Below are 23490 nucleotides of genomic sequence, written 5' to 3'. Positions count from 1 at the left end.
CCTCTCCATTTCCTCTGCCCCTTCAGTTCAGCACTTCCTTCCCCTCAGCCAGACTCTGAGCATCTCTCCCCTCCCACCCCTCCTCCAGAACCTAACACATTGGGATCAGATGACCATTCCTGAAGCATAACTTCAGTCCTGTCCTTTCTTTGCTCAAAAATCTTCTGGGGCTCATGTCGCCCACCAAGGACAAGTCTGAAGTCCACAGCAGAATGTTCACGGCCCTTCAACGATTGGCCCAAACTCCCCGCGTTGTCTCCCATCGACCCTCTCCCTCTGAGTGCCACGTTCTTCGGCTAAAATGAATATGATGGTGTCTTGTTCTTTTGTTTATGTCTTTCTGTCTGGAAATTTTCTCCTTCTCATCTCTCATTCAGATTCTCTCCTTCGCTCAGAGCCTTCATGGTATTCCCCTGGGGCGCGCTTTCTTCTCTGCCCTCCTTCATGCCTGGGCCTCACATGTCAGGTTGTATGCCCCATCCCATTTCCCTTTAGGTTCTGTCTTCTGACCCTCTAGGTCAGCGGTTCTCAATCTGTGGGTCGCGACCCCTTTGGCAGTCGAACGACCCTTTCACAGGGGTCGCCTAAGACCATCCTGCATATCAGATATTTACATTACGATTCATAACAGTAGCAACATTACAGTTATGAAGTAGCAACAAAAATAATTTTATGGTTGGGTCACAGCATGAGGAACTGTATTTAAAGGGCCAGAAGGTTGAGAACCACTGCTCTAGGTTGTCAGCTTCCTCAAGGCAGATGCTTCCTACGTCCTTGCCTCCCTGGCAGAATCTGTCTCTTGCATGTGGTTTCTACTAAAGGAAGAGTTATTGGTTGAATTATTTAATAGTCATAATAGTTATATTTCTATATTTTGCATATTTTTCTTTAAAGTTTTGGATTTTTTTTCTGTGAAGTTATGCTTCTTTTTGAACCCACTTTTTCTCTTGCATGCCATTTCATTCATATGCCCTGCCTTAAATATTTCTAAGCTGTATATAAATCCTTAGGTGAGGAAAGTGGTAATGTAATAAACACTTCTTTGATGTAAAGGCATTAAATAGTCTGTTGACTCTGTTAAAAACTGTTGTTGTTTCATCTTACCATATTCCTTCCTGTAACTGGAGAACATGTGGTGGGAGAGTGTGGGAATAGGTAAGGCCCTTGATATGTGCATGATAAGGAACATGGACTTTATGATCACAATCCTAAGTTTGAATAACAAAAATTAGAAATTGCTTTACCTTTTCCAGTCTCAGTTTAGTCACCTGAAAAATGAGGATTGAAGAAGTATTTATCTCTGAAATCTTTCATGTGCTGTAGTGTATGACACATGGCAGGTTCCTGGTATAATTGGGGGCCTTGAAGGGTAAGGATCCTTCTAGTGCTGTTCTCTGAGATCCAGTGAGAAGACCTATGAAGTCTGTGATACTCAATAAATGGTTTTTACATCACACATTTCTCTCTGCTACAATGATGTTTTAGGGACCATGGTTTTATCTGTGGTTCTCCTGCCCCAGCTTAATGTGGTCTGTGTAGTACTGGGTATCATTTTACTGGATGTCAGGGCTTTTCTGGATCTGAGATCATCCCAGATGAGTTTCTATAAGTATTTAAAACAATGAAGCACTGGTACATATCTCATATTCTATTAAGCCAACCGGTAAGGTTGCTATTTGGAGGTGTATTGGTTCAGCTTTAGGTTATTGAAAAAGGAATGTGAATGTGGAATGATTTCCTTCTCTGAAAAGGAATCTTTGTGTGTTATAAACTTTTAATTTTGCTCTTCAGATGAGGTGAGTCCTGTACTGTTATCCCGAGAAAACCCTCCAGTGAGCCGTTTATGTTGTTTATTTACAGACGAGGAAGAGGACGCTGTGCCCGGGAAAGTGGAGGAGCAGAGGAAGATGAGTCAGGACAGCGGTCATCACAGCACAGGTACTGGCCGCGGAGCCTCCCGAGGACGCTTGTCTGGGGTGTGTCCACTTTCTCGCCGCTCCGAAGGCGTTCACACAGCTCCCCAAGCTGTGCTCCTTCGGTCTGGATATCTTATGGCTGAGAAGCTGCTTAGCCCCATTTAGGATGCGTGAAAACCACTTGAGAAGGATTTATAAAGTAAGCCAATTTATACAAGGTATTCCTTCCTGAATTACTCTGTAATGACTCAATTAGCTTTCATTTCTGCACAAAGGAGATTTAGTTGCATAAATTAGCTTATCATCATTGAGGAAGTGTCACTGCTAAAGGACAGCTTATAGATACAACATGCAGTTGCTGTCAAACCTATAAGAATGTAATATAGACATCTGTGTATACTTTGTGCCTGAGCAGAACAGACTTCTGCCATTCAGAGACGAACAGGGGACAACAAGTTGCCCAGGGGACTGGCGATGTAGACATCTCTGAAAAGGTCAACTTGACACAGGCTCTGACAATCGACCCGCAGCTCTGTCTTCTTTGATAAAAATCAGATAAACTTAAGACCGCTAATTGATCTGCAGCCTGTTTAAATGTTGGCCATGCATATCGTCATTGCATATGATTAACACGGAAAGCGAACGAACTGGGTAAGAAATGCCAGGGTCCAGTGACAGCAGCTTAAAAACCGCAAAAGGACACCGGTGGCCGACAGGTCTGGGGAGGAGGGCCCCCTTATCCATGTCCACTTGCCACGGCGCCCCGAGCACTAATTATGGCCGAGGCTGGAAAAATAACCACACGTGCTGTGCAGAGAACCACGTGATACGGGCAGCTGCTCTTGCTGTTTGTTATTTCCAAACAGCGGGAGATAAACCCTGTCTGTGGCGCAAGCATGAGGTGAGTTTTGATAAGCCAGCAATTATTTTACACGACAGAAGAGAAGGACAGCGTCTTATCAGGACTTCAGCCTCTTCATAAGCCACATGTCAGCGGGGCGAGGCCTGCCCTGTCGTCCCATGTCCGGTGAGAGCTGTAGTTGGGGTCACCTTCCCCTCTCCGATCCGTCCATACATCACTCTTTCAAGCTGTCACAGGCAGGGTGGACAAGGAGTGTGTGTTCAGGAAGTCGCTCTCCAGAGTCCTTCCGACGGCGACATGTGGAAAGGAAACGCGGCCTGGTTTCCGGCCCCGGCAGGAAGGCAGGAGCAGGTTGCTGCGGAAGGTTGGGGTTTGCTTTTGTCAGAAAGGAAGTGAGGCCGGAGTCAGGAGCTGTTAGCACTCAGGCCCCGTGAAGCGCAGCCATAAAACACAGGCGGGGTGCAGCCTTGAGGACCCCGCTCAATAGTCATTTAAGGGGATATGTTTTATTATGTGTCACAAGGCCTCCGCCGAAAGCACGTCGCTTCCTTTTTAAAGATTTCAATGCAGGTGTAGAATGAAGACACATATAGCTGTTCTTTCCACAAAGATATGTATTTTGGCTTAAAGCACTTGTGTTTTTCAAAAGCCTTTGGTAGTAACTATCTCCCAAATGTTTGCCTCTGAGGGAAGGGGGAAAAAATCAGGCCTTCCTCCGAGGAATGCGTTCAGTAGGTCCAGTTCCTCGTGCAACCGCCATAAATTGGCACTGCAATAATTCTTATCTCTGTTGACATGAAATTCTTTTCAAGCAACAGTTTCCATGCGTTCGCATCACGGCGACCTTTGCTCTCCGAGGCTGGCTAGGAGGTAACCCTAGAAGTTTGTTTGCCGTGCAGGGCAGCGAGCTGACAGGGTATTACTGTCTTGTTGCACACCGCATGATGTGAACTTCTAACCTTGCTCAAGAATGTTATATATTTCTCACATTGACTGATTTTACTAAAAAAAAAAAAAAATCAGACTAATGTAAAATACGTAAGTGAAAACAAAATTAATCACAGATTCCTTACGAGTTCTTTCATGTTCATGCTTCTGTATCTTGCTTATGTTAGTATACATATCCTAAAGATTCCATTTTTTTGAACAATATGCTTACCTTTCTAAAGTTGTTTTTTAACTTATACCACTAAAGGAGAGATTCTACATTATTTTATTATTGCATATTTCTTCCATTGTCATCACGTTTAAAACCTTTTCATTTTTCGCAAAAGTATCTCCAACGTTTAGTTTATAAGTTTCATAATAATTTTGCTCTTAATACCCAATGACCTGTTTTTGTATTTTTGAAAAAGCAGGAGCAAGTATATTGTTTAAATCTGTCACAGGCTGGCTAATTTAGATTTTTTTTCTTTCTTTTTTAACCATTCATGCCTCTCAGGACAAGAAGCATAAATAATGAGATGATTTTTTTTTTTTTTTAATTTTGAAAACATAGATCATGATGTGGATGGAATAGAAAAACCAATCCGTGCGGTAAAGACAGCTAAACAGATTGTATTCTGAATGTATGCCTATCTGTGGTTTATGACATGATGCTTCACCCCGTGTCCTGTTGTTTTTTAAAAAACATACTTTCCCTGGATGCGTTTTCCGAGTGTAGGTGAGCAGGGTTACTTCCGTGAGCCCACGGTGCTTCTGAGGCCACGTCCAGGCACAATTTCTTGGTGTCTGTTTAGCCACAATGAAAATTTTAAAAAGTAAACCAGAGCAGCAAGGAGCAAGACCAGCCCTAATTTTATGTCCAGAATTGATAGCGAGGATCTGCGCATTGCTTTCCCGAGGAGACCCAGGCGAAGCAGCACCCGCTGCCTGGTGTCTCCCCAGCGGCGATGCTGCTGTATAGCTCGTCCGGCTGACATAGAGAGGGTGGTAAAGTGTAGGCCCCGGCAGCACGTGACACAAACAGCTTATTATTCCTCAACAGAGCTCACATATGGGACCCAGAAATGAAGCTGGTCTTGGGGTAACATCATCATCAAGGTTACGGAGAGCGCAGAGGAAAACGCATCTTTTCCCGGCACCGCCACGCCGCTAGCTCCGCCGCCGCCGCCTCCACGGCAGTGAGAGTTAATGAAATGCTCTTGATGCACATCTAGGGAGAGATGCATCTTGCACGCGGTGGGGGGCTCCGTGCCCCTCCTGTGCTCCTGCAACTCCCATTAGTGTTAATGGGAGTTTCACCAAGCGCATCGAGAGGAAGAGAGACCCCAAAGTGATAAGGATTATTATGCATTAGAAATGATCATATACTTTTCTTCTTCCTTCCTTCCTTCCCCCCACCTTTAGAAAATCTATCGAATGAGAAACTGTTGTGAGAGAGTCTGAAAAAGGGAAGAGCAGGCAGCGGGCTAGACAGCCGGGGCAGCTGCTGGGATGCCCGGCCAAGCCACCACTTCTACTCTAGTTTTTAGCCCAAGTTTCGTTTCTTCAGCCTTTTTGGATCAAGCCTAAGGCTGAGCAGCATGGGTAACACACAGGAGCCTCAACTATTTAGATCCTCTTGCCTCCTGGCCAGTGACGGTGGGGGAGGGCCATGCATGTGAAATGATGTCATCCTCTCTCTGCTCTAATTCCTGGACTTTTAAACTGACACTGACGGACTGCATGGGGCGCAACATTTGACCCATTTAGCAGTTGATTTAATCTGACTAGGATGTTTCAGCTTCTAAATCTCTATTTGTCTAAATAAGTGGTTTTTAAAGGAAATCAGTCACTTTATTATTAAGTAATTTTTTTCTAAAAAAAAAAAAAATTGACAATGTTTGGAGTAATCTGTCCAGCCAGAGTGCCCTCTAGTGTCCATTTATGGAATTTACTTCAGATACGCTTTAGGGGGGAATGTAATGAAGGCGGACACAGCACTGTCAGTTCTTGGTTGGATTCCCAGGCTTGTGCCCATCCCTGCTGGTAGCCGTGATGGGTGCTCACATGCTAGAGCGGAGAGGTCAACAAGGTTCGTCTCTCTCTGCCGCCCTCCCTCCCCCCCCCTCGCGGCCTCCCCCCGCCCATTTCCCTCCTCCCCTCCCTCTCTTTGTTTTAATTCTTAGAAAACGAGAGAGAAAAATTCATAGGAGGATTTTACTAGGTTGTGTATTCTAGTCCTTGTTTATTTTCGTAAAAGTATAATTGAAAAGTAGCATCTTACTTCCTAATATTCAGACCCCCTGTTGTTCAAATCTTCTCCTTGGCTTTAAAAAATATTTCCACTATTAAAGAGAATTTTAAAAATTTCGAATGAACATAGCACTTTGTACATATCACAAACCATGTGTCACAAGACGAACGCCCTAATGACATGCTAATGTGCCTAGTTGTGTTGGAATTGCCAACGCGCCTGCTGTTTGAGAGCCATCTAACAAAACTAGGATGACAACCCCGATCCAGCATGTGTCTCCACAGTTATCCCCTCAGAATTCAAAGATGACACTCGGTGATGGAAGCTGGCAGCCCGGATATGTTCTGCCTGCTTAGTGAATCCACGGACATCTTAGTGATATCACTTGCATTCTCTTTGCTTGCATTCTTTTTGCGTTAACTCATCAAAACTCAATTATCATGAAATTAAAAACAGGAAGCGGTTCTCTGTGTAACAAAAGCACCCAGTGTGCTTCACTCTGTGCTGTGTTTCAGGAGCGCCACGTTGTATAAGTGACAAAGCATTTATTACCCGGTTTATTGTGGTATTACAGAGCGGAGAGCGCTAAATAATCAATCAGTTAATGGTCTGTATGGCAGCTTGAGCACATCACATCCATTGTGCTTATGCTGTTAGAAGGATGAGCTGATAACGCCAGTGTATGTTGCATGTTTATTCAGAGCCTAATGCCCTAAACTAGGGCTGACAGGCGTCTTGAGAAATGCAGCTTCAGCACTGACAATGTCTAAGTTGCTAAAATATTTGTAAAATAACTTTGAGAGGCTTTGGGTCCCCAAGTCCCCAAAGAGAAGAGCTGGAGTTGTTACCCTTTGTATTATTTCCACGTTATCCTTTTCCTGAAACGAGCTTTCGGTTTTAGGATTTTTAAGAAAGCGTCCCCTAGCTCGGGTCAGATTCGCACCTGGCTCCTTTGTTATCATCGGTTGTCTGAAGTGCCCGGCTCCGGGAAGGCGGTTACTTCGCACACAGTGTGTCTCTCACGGCTCGTGGCTGTTGCTCTCATCTTCAAAGCATGTTGCCAGGGGGCTGAGGTTCGTCTGTAAAACAAGTGGGAAGTAACTTTTAGGTGCTGGTTTGACGAGAAAACAGTGTAATTACAGGTTTTAGAGGAACAACAAACGGAGAGAAAGAGAAAAAACAGACATTCAACATCAGGTCTTTTGGAAAATGGTCCTTAGTTAGATGACAGTAGAAGTAGGATTCTTGTATGGAGGGAATAAAAGTTTTCTCTGAGTCAGGAGTGAATTTTTTAGAATATTGAGATGGTTTGGGGTGGCCCCTTCCTTTCTCTTGGTTCATTTTTGAATGAGGGCCCACTGCACGAAAGCCCTAACTCATGTTTTCTCTCTCTTCTTCCCAGGAGACAAAAGCACCGATTACGCTAACTTTTACCAGGGTTTGTGGGACTGCACAGGGGCTCTTTCGGACGAGTTGTCATTTAAACGTGGGGATGTGATTTACATTCTGAGCAAGGTAAGCAGACACCCGAGAATGGCAGCTGTAAAGGGTGACTACACAACTAGATGGTTACGCCTTTGGATCGCAACCCTGGGGAAAGTGCCAATCGGAATTCTTCTAGGTCCTTGTTAACAATCGGGAGTTCACAATAATTAATTATTTTGTCAAGTGAAATATAATCAAAATTTAAACACAATCAGATAACAGGATTCAACTTAGCAGTGTGTTTACCTATCACTTGAGCCTTTGGCTCCCATCCACACTGCCTTCTCCAGAAACAATATACTTATGTGCAAGTTAACATTGTAAGGTATTAGGTTATTTATTATGTTTTTCTTTCCTCTTCCTCTTTATTCTTCTGTGTGCTTATTCTGATTTTGCCTGCCATTCACTACTGGAAACACCGTGTTTATAGAATAAGCTTTTCATCTTTATGTAAATACGTGGGGTGTTCCGACAATTTAAGAGCAATGCTTTTCTACTCAGACGGGTTTAGGTAATTCTTTTTTTAAGTTTAACATAATTGTGTTTGTAAACATAATAGCAAAGTATGTTGCATGAACTCATCTTTTTATATGAAAAATCATGTCTGTGCCTCTTTAAGATACTGGATTATTCAAAATCTTTCTGTCCTTCGATCTAAAAGTTTCTTTTTGTGATTACACTTCTGATGACGTGAGTGAGCCCCCTTAATCTTCACATTTTAACTTTCCCTACTGTTAGGTGGGGGTTCAAAAATACCCCCTTCAGTCTCCTTGATGAGGCGATTTTAGAAACAAATGGCACATGGAAACTATAAGTATGAAATTGTATAATACCTAAGTCTAGGAATTTAATGTGGTTTCTTGATTAGAGAAATCTTTTGGACTTTTCAGAAAGATGCTATGATTGTTAGATACAGAAGAGAATTTTAACATTTGTTGGCTGGTGCATAAAACCATAGCAGAGAGTCAGGACGATTGAGCGAGGGATCTTAGGGGTCGTCTATCTGTTTGTGGTTTTTACAGGTAAGGGACTTGGGTCAAGAGAGTGCCAGAGCCTGTACTTCACAAAGCATCTTGACTTCCAGATCAGGGCTCTCTGCCGTTTTCATCTTGTGCTTGTATCTTCCTTCCTTCTTTCATCCCTCTCTCTTTTTTCCTCCTCCCTCCCTCTCTCTCCCCCTTCTTTTCATCCTTGTGTTTAATTTGAAACCATCATAAAGTACCTATAATGGGCCAGGTCCCATTCTAAGCACCAGGAATGCAAAAGAAATACGATATGACCACTTGTAGATTATTGGGGAAATATTTGGTGAGTAAATACATATAGCCAACGGTGATAATTGCTGGTTGAGGTGCCCAAAGCTAAGAGTTATATTTTATTTCTCAGTCCTCTGCTCATTAGTGTGAGATTTTTAAATATATATTTTTAAAAGACAACTTTCAGTTCTGGGAAGCTCTAGATGGCCATATCACAACTCTCGCCTTCAGCCTATTATTAAGCACTTGATTGCCTGAGTTAAGACAACAGTTTTTTGAGTTAATTACTTAATATAGGAACCAAGCTGATTAGTTTCAGTTCTTTTTAAAAATGTATATTTTTATTGATTTCAGAGAGGAAAGGAGAGGGAGAGAGAGAGAGAAACATCAATGATGAGAGAGAATCATTGATCGGCTGCCTCCTGCATGCCCCACACTGGCGATCGAGCCCACAACCTGGTCATGTGCCCTGACTGGGAATCGAACCGTGACCTCCTGGTTCATAGGTTGCCACTCAACCACTGAGCCACACCGGCCAGGCTAGTTTCAGTTCTTGACAAACTTCCTTGGCATCATTCCTCAAATTTACTTAGCTCACAGCTTCTTTCACCTACTTTAGCTGCAATTGTGTATAAAATTAAAAGGTTGATTAGCTTTCACTTGGACTCTCATATTAGAGGAGCAAATGGCAGATGCCCATTATATTCCTACTAGAGGCCCAATGCACGAAATTCATGCAAGAGTAGGCCTTCCTTCCCCCGGCTGCCGGCACCAGCTTCCCTCTGGCACCCGGGACCCGGGCTTCCCTCTGGCCAGCAGCAGGCGCCTGGGACCCAGGCTTCCCTTGCAGCGCCGGCTTCATCCGGAAGGATGTCCGGTCTAATTAGCATATTACACTTTTATTATTATAGATGGTAAAATGAGAAACTCATGAAGCCCAGGTGGGTCGTTCTTAAAGTTGTCTCTCTGAACCAGGCTGTCTTTGTTGCTGAAAGCCTGGGAGTACCAGCCTCCAGGAGGGGCTGTGAAGCAGGCAGCATCTCCATGGGCAGGTCTCAGTCCTCCCATTGCCTTCAAAACCATTTCCTGTTGATATGAAATTAAAAAGATAATCATATATGTGTGCTACACTTCTAGGATTCCCGGGGAGGTAATTCTAGTACTCCCAAAACTGTTTTGTGGAGATTGTAATTTTGTCTGTGAAGCCTGATCGTAGAGCCCAGGTTAGTGGTGGTCCGGCATAGGGGCTATTACACACATCACCACCATCGGCCGAGTGGCTGTCCATATTTACCCAGCTGTGCACCTAGTGGAATCTACCAGAGGTATCCCAGTGAGGGTGAGCATAAAGGACACTTAGCTCTCCCTCTAAGGAATTTGGACTAATTCTGGGCCCTTGATGGGTGTTCCGGAAGTTGGTTGTCTGGTTGCTTTAAGGGTGAGTATATGTTTGTGAAGAATGACTCTTCCACTTTGCTTTGGGCAAGTTCAGATTGGAATCTCTGGAGATTAAATTTTTATTTGGCTTGGCCTTCCAGTTTTTATCAAAACTTGGCAAACATAGACCATAAGTGAATATCATAAGTTCACTTAATATATGAATGATGACAGCAATTTAAATTCTTGGCATTACTGTAAATTCAGAACTCAAGGCCCTTAATAGGAGAGGGTGAAAAATTGCTCAAAGGGGTTTGTTTCTAGATCAAAGTAGAGCTGATCACATATATATTGATAGATTTTTTTAAAATTAGAATTAGTATAGAAATCACTAGCATTGTTATATGCCTAGAAACTTGTTTAGTTTTTCTCAGAGTTATATTTAGATGTCCTGATGATGGAATGCAATGTTGCTGTTTTTAATCTATTTGTTACACCATCTAGTGGCTCAGAATGAGTGGTGCAGGTAATTGCAGCTAATGTGCACAATCAAAATGATGTCATAAATCCAACTTTAAATCCAGCCATGGGCTATTACTTTCGTATCTCATGTCAATAAAATATTAGCATTAATCATGAAATTTTTTCATCATTCTGAATTAAATGTAAAAATTGTACACATAAGGAAAAATACATTTTAAGGAGTCTAACACAATATTTATGGAGACATAGAAAATGTATACTTTATAAAGAAATTAAAGCCACAATTTTTCTAATAACACCCTTTAAAAGATTTTAAAGATACATAACTTGCTTTTAATAATTAACTGATGTATAATTTGCAACATTTAATTATCTCTGTTTGCCTTGCCTTCTGGAAGGTTGTGAGTTCTGAAAATACTTTTGTAAAAAAAGGCAACACAAGATAGTTTAAGAAAAATGTATCCTTTCCATATAAATAAACATTTAAATGAATCATGAAACAAAATGGCACACATTATAATAAAGAGTGTTTTAATTTTGTAAGTGTAGTGACAGAGAAAGTCCTAACTGGTTTGCGATTAGGCTGTCTTCATTGAAATTCACTACAGAGATGTGGTTTCATTTTTAAATGCAGCCTTCTTCTGTCTTTGCAAGGAAGCCGTGATGGGTGTCAGCTGTGCTCCGTCAGCCTGGGGCTGATTTATTTCTTTGGGGCCTCTTCTGAGAGTTGTACACATCTTAGCCTTTCTTTTTAAATTTTTGGTGAAAATCAAATGCTGCAGTAAAGGAAGAAGAGTAGGCAGATACCCCGTTCTCCCCCTTTGCCTTTTTAACATTTTCCAATAGCAGCTGTCACATGATCCCTGGCTGCGCTAGCTCCTCCTTCCAAGAGTCCCGCATTTTCTTAGCTTTAACCTTTGAACCTCGCTAATAATAAATCTAAATACTGCTTGCCTAAAAAAGCGAGCCGGTCATAGCGTTTCGCGTACAGTTCTTTTCATAAGGGTTGCTGCTGGGGTTTTTTATGTGTTAAAATAAATACTTTATATATTTCAATAGTTCAGTGGAGATTTAGAAATCCCCCCAGCCCCCAAATAGAGCATTTTTCTGGGGTGAATAAAACTGGGATTTGTCATTTTAATGACAACTGCCTTGTTAGTGAATGAACTCTGAAACAAGGCCTGGTTTCAGATTCATCTGATAGGGGGGAAAAATCATTTTTGAGTAGAAAATCTTTTAATTTTTTAAAGGAATTGGGTTGTTTAAAATCATGCTAAATTCTCTTACCAGTTTTGCACTTTGATTGTACTACCACCTTCAACATGGACATCTTCTCATCCTTCATAGCATTTCCCTAGAACTGTGTTTGTGAAATTTTATGATTTTAATAGCAGGATCCAGGGTAGATAGCTATAGGCATGTTCGTGGCCCTGCATACCTCTCTGGTATGCTATTCTACTTGCTGTTCTGGATTTTACATCCTCCCTTAGTTTATCTTTCAATCTGTGCTCATCGGTAAATTGCTAACCACATTCCTATTCTTACTTTTAAAGCAATAAATTAGCTTTAGAGACCTAATGACAGGAGAGCTACGCTTCAGCAGGAAGGAGGCATGAACTTCGTCTGGCGTTAGCAGGAAAGCACGAGAGTCAGGAGCCCTGGAATATTTTATCTAGTCGAGGGCATGTGACTTCAGCTTTGCAGCTTTTTGAAAAATGTTTTATGAAGTCAGAGACAGGAAATGGAGGGTTGACACTGTTCACTAACGTACAGTAAAAGAGCTTCTAAAATTTTTGTTGTCATTGTTATTTTTTAGTGTGCCTTGGTCGGAATTCCAAGCATTGATGCTTTTCCCATTTGTTTGTGACTTTTTCCAAGGACTGGCGAATTGGGACCGTTTGCTTCTCATTGTGAAAATGTCAAGATTCAGTCACTTAGAGCTTGTCTTGGCTCCAAACCTACCAGGAAAGTAAAATAAAAGTAGAGTCTTGCTGAGCTCTCCTGGCAGAGGGCGACACCGGGTTACTTTTCAGCTTCGTTTTTCCTGTGTGACCATCTGACCCACTGGCCACAAATAGCATAGCCGCCCACTGAGGGGTAACCAGGACACCTCCATGTAGGACACAGCGCTGGCCGCAGGCTGCTCCCGTGCAGCCTTTCGGAAGGAGAGGGAGAACGGAGTGTCATGGTACTTGTAGCTGCCATTGTTGGGGTGTGGTGGCATCTAGTTCCTGTGCTGCCAATAGGAAGGCTGCCCTCTGGGGCCCAGTGAGGCAGGGGCCATGCAGACCTGCTGGCTCACACCCACCTCTGCCGAGGAGAGATGGGCAGTCTGTGGAGACAGCACCACGTCAGTCAGACGGCCTGGTTCCCTCCTGGGACCCCTCTCATCCCCTAGCAAACAGCATGCGCGAGTGCTTCCCTCTTTTCTCTTGCGTACAGCGGAGGGCCTGGTCCAGGACCGTGCTGACAGGTGAAGGGGGACGGTGTGCAGGAAGGCAGCTGGCAGGCTGAGCCCCTGCAGTGGCTGAGAGGTGGAGGAGCAACCGGAGGTGGTGTCAGAGAGGCCGGGGAGCTGCTGGTTGCAGGGCCTACCAGTATGTGATTGAATTCTATAAGGAAGGAGCAAGCGTTTGCCACAAGCAAAACAAGAAAAACACCTAAAAAAACAACACTCTGCTGATCATTTTTAAAAAATCCTAAATTAAAAAATCCATAATCACTTATGCCCTCCACCGCCTCCCCCCCCCCCCAAAAAAAAATTAGGAACCCCCTCCACGTATAGGTGGCACATTATTTCTCCTTTGAGATGTCTCCCTGCTCATTCCTTTAAAGGTCAGATTCCCTTCGGCCGAGCAGGACAGAGAGCTCCCATGACAATCGGACTGCCTTAGATTGCTCTCGAAAATACTCTATTTTTTGTTGCCCTGGTTTTTGCTACAGCAATTAATAGGGAGGGAGAGGGAAGAAATGGATCAAAATAGGGCCAGAGACATGGATACATGGAAGGGAGGAGGTGGGGGGGATGGGAAGAGATTAACCAAAGAACTTATATGCATATATGCATCTTCCATGGACGCAGACAATAATGTGATGTGATGAAGGGGTGGGGCAGGGGTTGGGTGGAGGGGGCAAAGGAGGGAAGTGGCTACTTAAAAATACTACAGCATCTGTAATACTGTCAACAATACAAATTTTAAAAAGAAAAAGTATCCGTTGCATACCCACAGTATGCTGCTCTAGGCACGCAATATGCTTTCGCTTGCCTGGTTCCTAAGCTAACCCAGTGAAGTATGCGGTGCAGTTGGGCAGATGAGGAAACCGTGCTCAGTAGGGTCACTGTGCAGATTGCCTGAGGATGCCGGCTAGCAAGCAGTTTCTCCTGGAATCAGCGCAGATCTGGCCCTGAAGCCTTTCTCTGTCTGCTTCACACCTACGTGGGCCATGACTGGGTCTCTCTCTCTCTCTCTCTCTCTCTCTCTCTCTCTCTCTCTCTCTCTCTCTCTTTCTCTCTCTCTCTCTCTCTCTCGCTCTCTCTCACCTCTGAACTTGAAGTAGACAGTGTGTCCTAGGTTTTTGTATCTCCAATACCTAACATATGGCAGACAGATGTTTAATATGTTATGAAAATGCAGTTAAAATGGGAAATAATACTGAACTTATTAAAAAGAATTAGAATCAGAGAATTAGCAGAACCTTAGTGCTAGCCCTTCACTGTAGAGGTGAGGAAATCTCGAGGCTCGAGATAATGGGGGGTGGGGGGAGGGAAGGATAAAGAAAAAAGGACGACCCCCGTGGAGACCTTAAGACACAATGGAGTTTGTGCACTTGAGCTTCCAACTCCGCCCTGAGCTTCTTGGAAACCAAACTAAAAAAGGGAGAGACGGGGAACTAATAACTTCTCTTAATCATAAAGGACAGATCTGGGTTTTTTCCCAGTACTGGCTACTTAAAAAAAAAATTATCATGAATTTCTAGAATGTTCACTGATTATCTGACCTCAACCACTTTATATAATAAGTAAAACAGTGGCAGGTAATGCCCTCAACACAAAAGTTCTGTAGTAAATGTAACAACTGAGTTCACTCCATGAGGTCCAAATGTATCATCATTGGACTTACTGATTTACATCAAATCTGTAACTGGATTATTGTGGTGTCTCAAGGGGTGAGGTATACAGAACAAAAGATCATCCTGAAAGGACGTGGGCATTGCCCAAGGTCGAATACCTAGTTAGTAAGAGCTGGGTCATCCGAGAAAATAACCGCAGGAATGAGAAGGAGCTGAACACCCAGCAGCTTGTCCCCTCGCCTGCCGCACGGCTTCTCCCATTGCAGGGCTCTGTCTTGACCCCCTCGGTACTTACAGTACGTTCAACTGAACTCACTTCTTCAAAGAACTGGCGTTATTTGCTCCCAGTTCTGCAGGAGACAGACGTATGTATTTCTGCTGGTGGCATGTAAGCTCCTTAGACAAGGTATTCTTTATAGTGCATGTCTGTTTTTATGTCAGTAGCATGCTGTTTTGATTACTATGGCCTTGTAGTATAGTTTGATATCAGGTAGCAGGATTCCTCCAACTTTGTTCTTTCTCAAGATTGCTGTGGCTCTTCAGGTTCATTTGATATTTCATATAAATTTTTGGAATATTTAGTCTAGTTCTGTGAAATATGCCCTTGTATCTTGACAGGAATTGCATTAAATCTATAGCTTGCTTTGAGTAGCATAGATATTTTAGTGATTTCTTCCTAGTCATGAACACAGTATATGCTTCCACTTATTTGTATTTTCTTCATTTTTTTTCTTCAGTGTCTTATAATTTTCTGAGTACAGGTCTTTTACATCCTTGGTTAAATTTATTTCTAGATGAGTTGGTAGTTTGTTTTGTATGCAGTTGCAAATGATATTGTTTTCTTAGTTTCCCTTTCTGGTAGTTCATTATTGGTGATTAAAAATGCAACTGTTTTCTGGATATTTTGTATTCTGCTACTTTACTGAATTCATTTATCAGTTCCAGTAGTTTTTGGTGGAATCTTTAGGATTCTCTATATACAATGTCATGTCATCTGCAAATAATGATGGTTTTACTTCTAGTTTGGATGCCTTTTATTTCTTCTTCTCCTCTGATTGCTGTGGCTAGGACTCCCAGTAGTATGTTGAAAAGAGTGGTAAAAGTGCACATCCCTGTCTGGTTCCCGATCTTAAGGATAACGCTTTTAGTTTTCGCCAGTTGTGTCTGATTTTGGCCGTGGGTTTGTGACATATGGCTTTCTTATGCCGATGTATAGTCCCTCTATTCCCACTTTGCCCAGAGTTTTTACCATAAATAGGTGCTGGATTTTATCAGATCCCTTTTCGGCAGGCATCTATTGATATGGTAAGTGGTGATGAAAGGAGACTTCACTTGATGATGATTCATAGGTACTGTCAGGCAAAGGAAGATCAAATCAGGCTCAGTAGAAGGTGGCCTTGGTACTCAGTGTATTTCACCAACCAACACACGGCTCTGATAACTGCTCCCAGGCTCACCCACCCCTTCCATGCCAGCCATCACCACCCTTGCTCAGGCCTCCTCACCTCACCTGGATTGTTGCAGCCACAGTTCTGCCTCTCTGCTCATCTCGGGAACTGCCTTTGTCAGCTTACTTTGCTGCTCAAGACCTTCCACTAGCTCCTCGGTGCACTGCCTACGGCCTCCTCGTGTGGCTTCCCCCACCCTGCCAGCAGCCAGCGCGTGGGGAGATGGTGGAAGTTCTTGAAAGAGGTGACCTGAAGAAAGGTTCTCCGTGTTTAAAATCGTTATCTTATGTTCATACTATTACCATGTGTATGAATAATTTGAGAAATGGAAAATATCACAGGGAATAGTTGGAAGAGAGATACATGTTTGAAGAAATGGCCTTTCGAACACCTGTCGCTTTTAAACAGATTGGTAACTAATTTCTGAAAGGAGTAGCACATCGCGGCATCTTATTGGTGTTTCAGGTTTCTGTTAGGCACCATTCCTTTACCATATGGTTAGCTGAAAGTGGGTTAGCATACTTGAAAAATGAGACTCATGGCGCTGCAAAGGGTTTAGGTAGTAAGTGCTGGGCCTCCTGTAAGTGTAAAGTAACACCTGGCACAGACCGGGATTCAGTCAGTGAGTGAACACGGACATACGTCTACTGTGATGCGGGCGCAGGGCCCCGTTTCACTCTATCAAAACTAGTGCCTTTTTCCTACCTTATTACTCAATCACTTTAATCTATTGCTGAATACCTATTAATCTAGGCCTAAAATTTTAACTACACAATAAAAGTAATGAAAGCGATTGTAATGGTGTGAAAATTGAAAACAGGAGTTAGATCACAACTGTTCGGGGCGGCTTTACGATGATTCCCGCGGATGACTGGGCGTTGGGCTTTTTTTGCTTTGACTGCCACATCACATTTCGCCTCGAAGCCATCCATGTGGCAGATATTGAATTCCATTTGAGCGCTGTTTTCAGACAATCAGCATCCCTACACCTCTGGATCGCGAAGGCATTACTACAGGAAGAGAAAGCAGCTTTGTGTCAGTAATTACCTAACATTGTCAGAAGCTGACTGCAGGCCCCTTCCCAGTGATAACAGAATAACCGCATAATGTAGCTTTATAGCACATGATTAATAGAAAATAATTACACATCCTACAAAGGGATGCAATATTTCTTATAAATTGACTAGAATGGTTTCCTGTAGATTAAAGGACTCTTCATTATTTTATCAGTCCTGCTGAAGTGCAGTCACTGGCCTATGCTAGCATTTCAGTTGACGTTAAGAGCCGAGGAGGGTGAGGGATACCAGATGGCAGATCTTCTTGTACCTGAGCTCTCGTGAGCCATAAGATGACATGACGCTTCCTAACTTTTCAGAGATTCAGATGGCAGCCTGCTATGGTTCTGTCTTTTTATTTTTTGTTTATGAACAAGATCAGGCTTGAGAGTTGCCGTGTTTTTTAATGACCCACCTGTGACTTTTAGAACAATCCTATCTATACTCAGTATGTGGACTGCAAGACGAGATTGTGTGGATTGTATTATTTTCCACTGTAAGTAATCTGTCATTCAGAATCACATTTGTTTGGGGGAAGGCCGAGAAAGGCCGATTTCCTTCTTCAAAGGCAGCCTCGTATGATAGTGAATCTTCAGGCTGAAGTTGAGAATACTGTACTCCAAGAAGCATCTTCCTCCCCTTTTATCGGCTGCAAATGGTTTAATTGGGATTCATGTTGCTCAGGAGGCTCATACCGAGGATGGTAATGATAAAAGTAACAGCTTCTGTGTTTGCAGTCTTGTCGACGTGCTCTTGCGGCCGCGGTGTAAACCCATAAATTTGCCTACTAGATTTTTACCTCACTGTATTTTATCTTACCTCTTAATTCCACACAGGAGTATTATATGGAATCCTTTACCAATGCAAAGTAATAAACACTCTGGTTTTTTATGTATACCTTTTCCCGATTTAAACCTGTGATATTTTAGAGTACTTTTATGAGGTGTGTATTTCATATGGTTTTCAATCATTTTAAATTAATTAAGTGAAGCATTTAAGAGGATTTCAGTCTAGAACTTTATTTTTTTTCTCCCTGGAATGTTTCTTTTAAGAGACCTGTTTACAGCTGGCTAAGCTCCTCCCTGCTGTCTACTACTGTGTTTCCCACTGAAGGAATCCTGCCCGTTACTGTCGGGCAGAATTCTCTCACGTGGGAAGAATGCCATCGGTCCTTTGTTGAAGTGATTTGTTGGAAATCAATTTCTTAAATTTGGGTGTGAGTCAGCTTCTTGGGAACAATACTGTATCTTTAACTGAGAGCACAGGTTATAACCACAGCAGAATATTATGAACTTTCTGGTTTGTAATTGGAATCTAAACATTGAGAGCCAGGTTGTGGGCTCTTCTCTGAAAGCAGGTTTGGGTCATAATATGCCTCTCACGGCCTGTGTTCTGTGCCCGTCCTTTCGGGCCTTAATTTCTTCACTCCTTCCAATAATCAGCTGGAAAAACAGACCGGTGTTGGGTCAGAGCTCTCACACTTATGTTTACCCTATTAACCATCTATTTTGAGATTTTACAAGGTAAGACTTGGGCCTCTGAAAGGTTAAATACGTTTGTTTTGTTAAGCAGTGGGCTCTAATTGTACTCATTGCCTTAAAAATTGAAAAGGGCAGTTTTATTAGGTACCTATTAGGGTATAATGGTTGCTAATCTTAGCTTTCAGTAAGTTGGTATTTTCTTCTGATAAATACAGCCTACGTACATTGTAGTCATCGCCATTGAGTTCTGGGCATCAGACTCCGTCCGTTTCTTAGGCAGTTTTGTCCACTCAGTTCACACTATCAGAGAACTTTTAAACTTAAAATCATGAGCCAGATGTGCTCTCGTTAGAATCAGAAGCCTTTGTCCCCTCTCCTTCCACGCTGTTCTTTGAGTAAACCTCATCCTGGTACGTCACAGTTCAGAAAGCACATGTAGACGCAGCCCCATAGTCTATCGGTAGACTCCGTATCAGTACACACCTACAGCTGCTGCATTTGTGCTGAAGAACTGTGACTTTCCTTCTGATGGTCAGTGGCATCCTAATCAGTACAGATGCTAAGTCTGTGCCTGGATTAACATCCCCTCCCACATGCGACCCATTTATCTGGGACTCAGATGTTGGAAAATCATAGCCTATTGAATTACTTTGGGGATTGATTTTAAAAATTTATCTTTAGGAAAAATTAAATTTGGGTCCTCCAATGCTTTTGTAGAGTATTGCTTTGGAAAGATATTATTCTTGAAACTTGTAATTCATTTTACTTTGTCTTTCTCACGAAGCATAAGTAAGTTTGATATAAAAGTACATTAGTCAACCTGGCAGACCTATGAGACTGGTTACAGAGTGCTCACGGTGCCTAAAGCAGTGGTGTGTCTGCCGTGGAGGCAAAGGGGAGGAGTGGAGGTGCAGGCCTATCTCACAGGACAAGGTAAAGGCGATGTGGCCCCCCTCTCACTGTCTTTTACAGCTGGGGTAATAGTTCGCCTTTATAACTTGGGATACTTTTATTTCCCATTAATCTTCTACTGTAAGGGAGAATCTAACACCATCTTTAAATTCCTTCTCCCCATCCTTTATCTATTGTAGTTTATGATCAATAAAAGACAACAGATGCCTTAGGGCAGCTTTCTTAAAGGAGCCCTTTTGTGAATGGTTTTATAAAGAACTGGGGGGGAAATGTTATTAGTGTTTCCTTATTTTCTCTAATTTGTTTGTTTAAAATGTCTATGTGCTTATACAAGGTTTTCTTAAGAAGAGGCATACCTCTATATTCTAAATCATTTTTGGTCATAAGAGTTTAAGTAGGAATTAAGTAGTTTATTGTGAAAAATAAATTTTATCCTTGCTAGATGGTAAGCTTCTTGAAGGCAGAGGTAGTACCCAACAGACCCAGGCTGTGCCCCTGCAGCCCCTAGCAGAGAAGAGAGAGGGAAAGAGGGAAGGAGGGAGGAAAAGGAGGAGGGAGGGAGGGAAGCAGGGAGGGAGGTGGATTCACTCGTTAGGTTCTTGTAAGTGACTGTCTCTGTGTGCTACACCCAGTAATAAACAGGCTTTGTCTTATACTTTAATTTAAATCTTTGCCTAGCCGCATTTTTAAAGTGTCCAGGAACAAAAAAAGATGAAAATGTTTCAATTTGCAGCTCAAGCTCTTGTAACTTTATAAAAAGAAATAACATTTCTCAGAAGTTGCACACAAAGGACATTGTACTTCCACCAGCCTAAAGGTTAATATTGCATATTGTTTTCAATTAGGAATACAATAGATATGGCTGGTGGGTAGGAGAAATGAAGGGAGCCATTGGCTTGGTGCCGAAAGCCTACATAATGGAGATGTATGATATCTGAGAGTCCTGGGTAAGTACATTTTAATCCAATATTCTGTAATAGCTCATATGTTCTCTTGGTCTCTGCATTATGAGTCTTTGCCTTTTTCTGAGTCTTCGTAATTTTCTGATAACATGTAGATTATGCTTCCAAATCATCTTCTTCTTTTTAAAAAGGAGTCTGGTTCAATTTTAAAATAATTTTGTAGAATTTACTTTGGAAATAGATTATTAAGAGAAAGTCCCTGTGATAATCCCAACCTCCTCCTCTTTAGTAAAATACCACTTTTTATGGGTATTTTAAGAAGCCCAGTTGACAGAAAGAAGGCTGAGTAAACATTCATTTTTCCTCGGCTAAAAAAATGTAATTTTTTCCTAAACAGGAAAGATCAACGTTTTGGTCGAAGAAAAAAATGATAATGAACTTTCCCCTCTGCCCGCAGCCGCGCAGCCGAGGAGGGGTTGGTGTCCTGCTACTCTGCAAAGGCTGTGGAATCAGACCCCCCCGGGGAGGCATGAGCAGCAGCTCATAACCTTTCTTTGTTTTGTTGAGCATCCTGCGTCTTCATTACTTTCTGCATTCATAGCATCCCTCTGATGTGAAACTAAATGAAGGATATTAATGCAAATTAGATACAAGCTGTACACTTAGACCTGTTGCTATTTTGCAAAGAAATGATTATAGTTTTTACTTACTCATTTGATTGGTGTGAAGAATTCAGCACTATTGTATACGTTCCATGTAGTCACTGCTACTTCTGGTATGAGTTACAACTTCTCTCAATATTGGCCGTCAGTTATTTTTGTAGACTATAACATATAATTTCCATAGAAATTTAAGCTGAAGATATCGTAGAAGTTTTTGGTAGATGCTTTAGTAAAGCCTTAAAGAATAAAGCATTATTAAAGCTTTATAGATTATTTATGCCAGTATTTATTTTCCACACAACAGTAACATGTTTTCCCGAAAGAATTTTACAGTTGGCGAGTTTACTTTATGTTAAATCTCACCACAAGAAAGGAAACAGGATCGAATTGCAAATGGTAGTGTGCTGCCACCTTCTACAACACGCGCCGACTGGAACAGTGGTTCGTGTGAAGTCCTGTATCAATAGCAGATACCCTGGTCAATTGATGGGCTGGCCAGCATCATCTACCATCACTTTGTTTAAATTTAATAAAATAAAAAATTCATACGGCCCACCGCCCATTCTCCACCACCGTGAGGGCATAAGGAATCTCGGTGTGCTCCGAGGTGAGGAGCGGACCCAGCCCTCTTCTCCTGCCTGATTGCGGCTGGGGCAGGGAACCCACCGCTGTGCATTGCTCAGGGCAGAGGAAGGAGCAGTGTGGGAACCACAGCAGCACACGCACCAGCAGCAGCCTGACAGTGGAGTCCCACGCCCGCTACCTGAGCAAGACTTGCAGAATTCTGTCACACCTGTTCATGTATATTTGAAACCAAAGGTATTTTAAATGCCTACAAGGCACTGGTCTGCTCTTATATTGCATGGTACTGCTGAACGGATGATTTGGAGTAGCTATAATCTCCTCATATTGAATTACTAATTAACACGTACCTTTGTTGAACTTTTCAGATCTTTGCTTTATGAAGATAAAGGTTCTGACCATGCAAGCAAGCTGATGATATTTAAAAACCTCCATTATTTACATAAAACTGTTTACAGGCACTATTTCAGAGTGTATATCTACCATTATCACCTTAACACCACAATCATGTCATCTCAGATGTTAAAGAATATTAATTTTAGGGATTGCGAGTAAACTCTATATTATTATATAAATTAGACATTGTTGAGCTCAAGCTTTCAGATATGAATTTGTGCACTTGTTAATATGGTCCTAATAGAGAGCATTGGGGTAGAGTGAAATCATCTTGGGAAAAGTAAGACAAGCGGAGATGAGGCTACTGGGCTGGTTTTCGAAGCCCGAGAGGTTGAAAAGCAAAGGCAGTGGTGGGTTTCCACAAAACGTGGACTTGCTGGTGGCGTGGACACAGGTTTCCTGCTTCTGGCTTCAGTGAAGATTGTAGCCCTGGGCCAGTAGGTGGCAGCAGCTTTTCATTGCACACCCAGCCACTGAGCAGCCCTCCCCCACTTGGGCCCAGAGCCCCGCAGAATGCAGAGCGTGTAGAACCTCGCTGCCTCCTTTTACAGTTAATCCAGGAGAGGGAGTCCTTCGCCAACGGATGACCAGCGATTCCAAGCCAGACAGTCTCCCTTTGAACGTGGCGAGACAGAAATCTAGTGTGGCCTCTGCCTGAGCTCCTCTGGCCTTTGTTCTTTTTCAGCTGGAATCCGGGTGGGAGATCGGAAAGAAAGCCAAGATACCAAATCGGAGTGACAGGAAAAGTAATCATTGCTTTCAGTTCATGACAGCTTTGTATTCATTTGGTGAAATCTGCTGTATACTACCAGGGAGAAAGTTTTCCTTACACCCTTGACAATATATCACACACTCGTCAAATCATAATAATATAATTAATGTGAATCTAAACAACATGGCTTGTCAGAAAATGTGCTAATTGCTGTGTTCTCATTATGTTTGCTTAGCTTTTATTTGTTTTTCTATGAACAGTTAGAGAGCTATTTTTTTTTCCAAAGGTGATTGTAAGTCATATTTTATATAGCATTTTGCTTGGTTATTTGCACTGTACTGAATTTGTACGCTATTGCCATTAGATCTTACAATAATGTTCCACTCTGCAAATTTTTAAGGTTCAAATAAAGTTTAATTGTTTGCAAACTGTTATGATGCTAATAATTCAACAGCCTGCTGTGTTACTAATGAAATTACTTGGTTATGATTAATTTGGAAAATAGTGTGTTGATTGTAGTAATTAAGCACAACAAGGTGAAGTAAATGATTCTAATGCCATCTGGCCTCCAAAGTGAATGAAGAAATGAAATAGGGCTGTCATCAGAATTTATTCAAAGAAGTAAGGATAATACAAATGACGTTCATTGCTATAAGGACATCCCCTTAACCACATCTCACTCCATTCTCTTTTTGCCGCTTGGTTGCCTATG

The 23490-nt window shown here is 42.3% G+C and overlaps 1 protein-coding gene across 1 annotated transcript in view; it reads left to right on the top strand.

The window, feature by feature from the left end:
- Positions 1–23203, top strand: part of SKAP2 (src kinase associated phosphoprotein 2) — a gene marked incomplete at its 5' end in the record, with an annotated part of 151879 nt that extends 128676 nt beyond the window's left edge. Inside the window, 4 exons of the mRNA XM_081102291.1 lie at positions 1861–1938; positions 7359–7471; positions 20370–20471; positions 20824–23203. Coding sequence (XP_080958417.1) covers positions 1861–1938; positions 7359–7471; positions 20370–20462 — 284 coding nt within the window. The 3' untranslated portion in view covers positions 20463–20471; positions 20824–23203. The remainder of the gene's footprint in view (positions 1–1860; positions 1939–7358; positions 7472–20369; positions 20472–20823) is intronic.
- Between the last annotated feature and the right edge of the window lie 287 nt (positions 23204–23490).

Source organism: Myotis nattereri, assembly GCF_964212035.1.
Source record: "Myotis nattereri genome assembly, chromosome: 11".
In the NCBI taxonomy this organism is placed as follows: Eukaryota; Metazoa; Chordata; class Mammalia; order Chiroptera; family Vespertilionidae; genus Myotis; species Myotis nattereri.
Note: the sequence above shows the minus strand (reverse complement) of the source record. Positions and strands in the feature narration are given on the sequence as shown.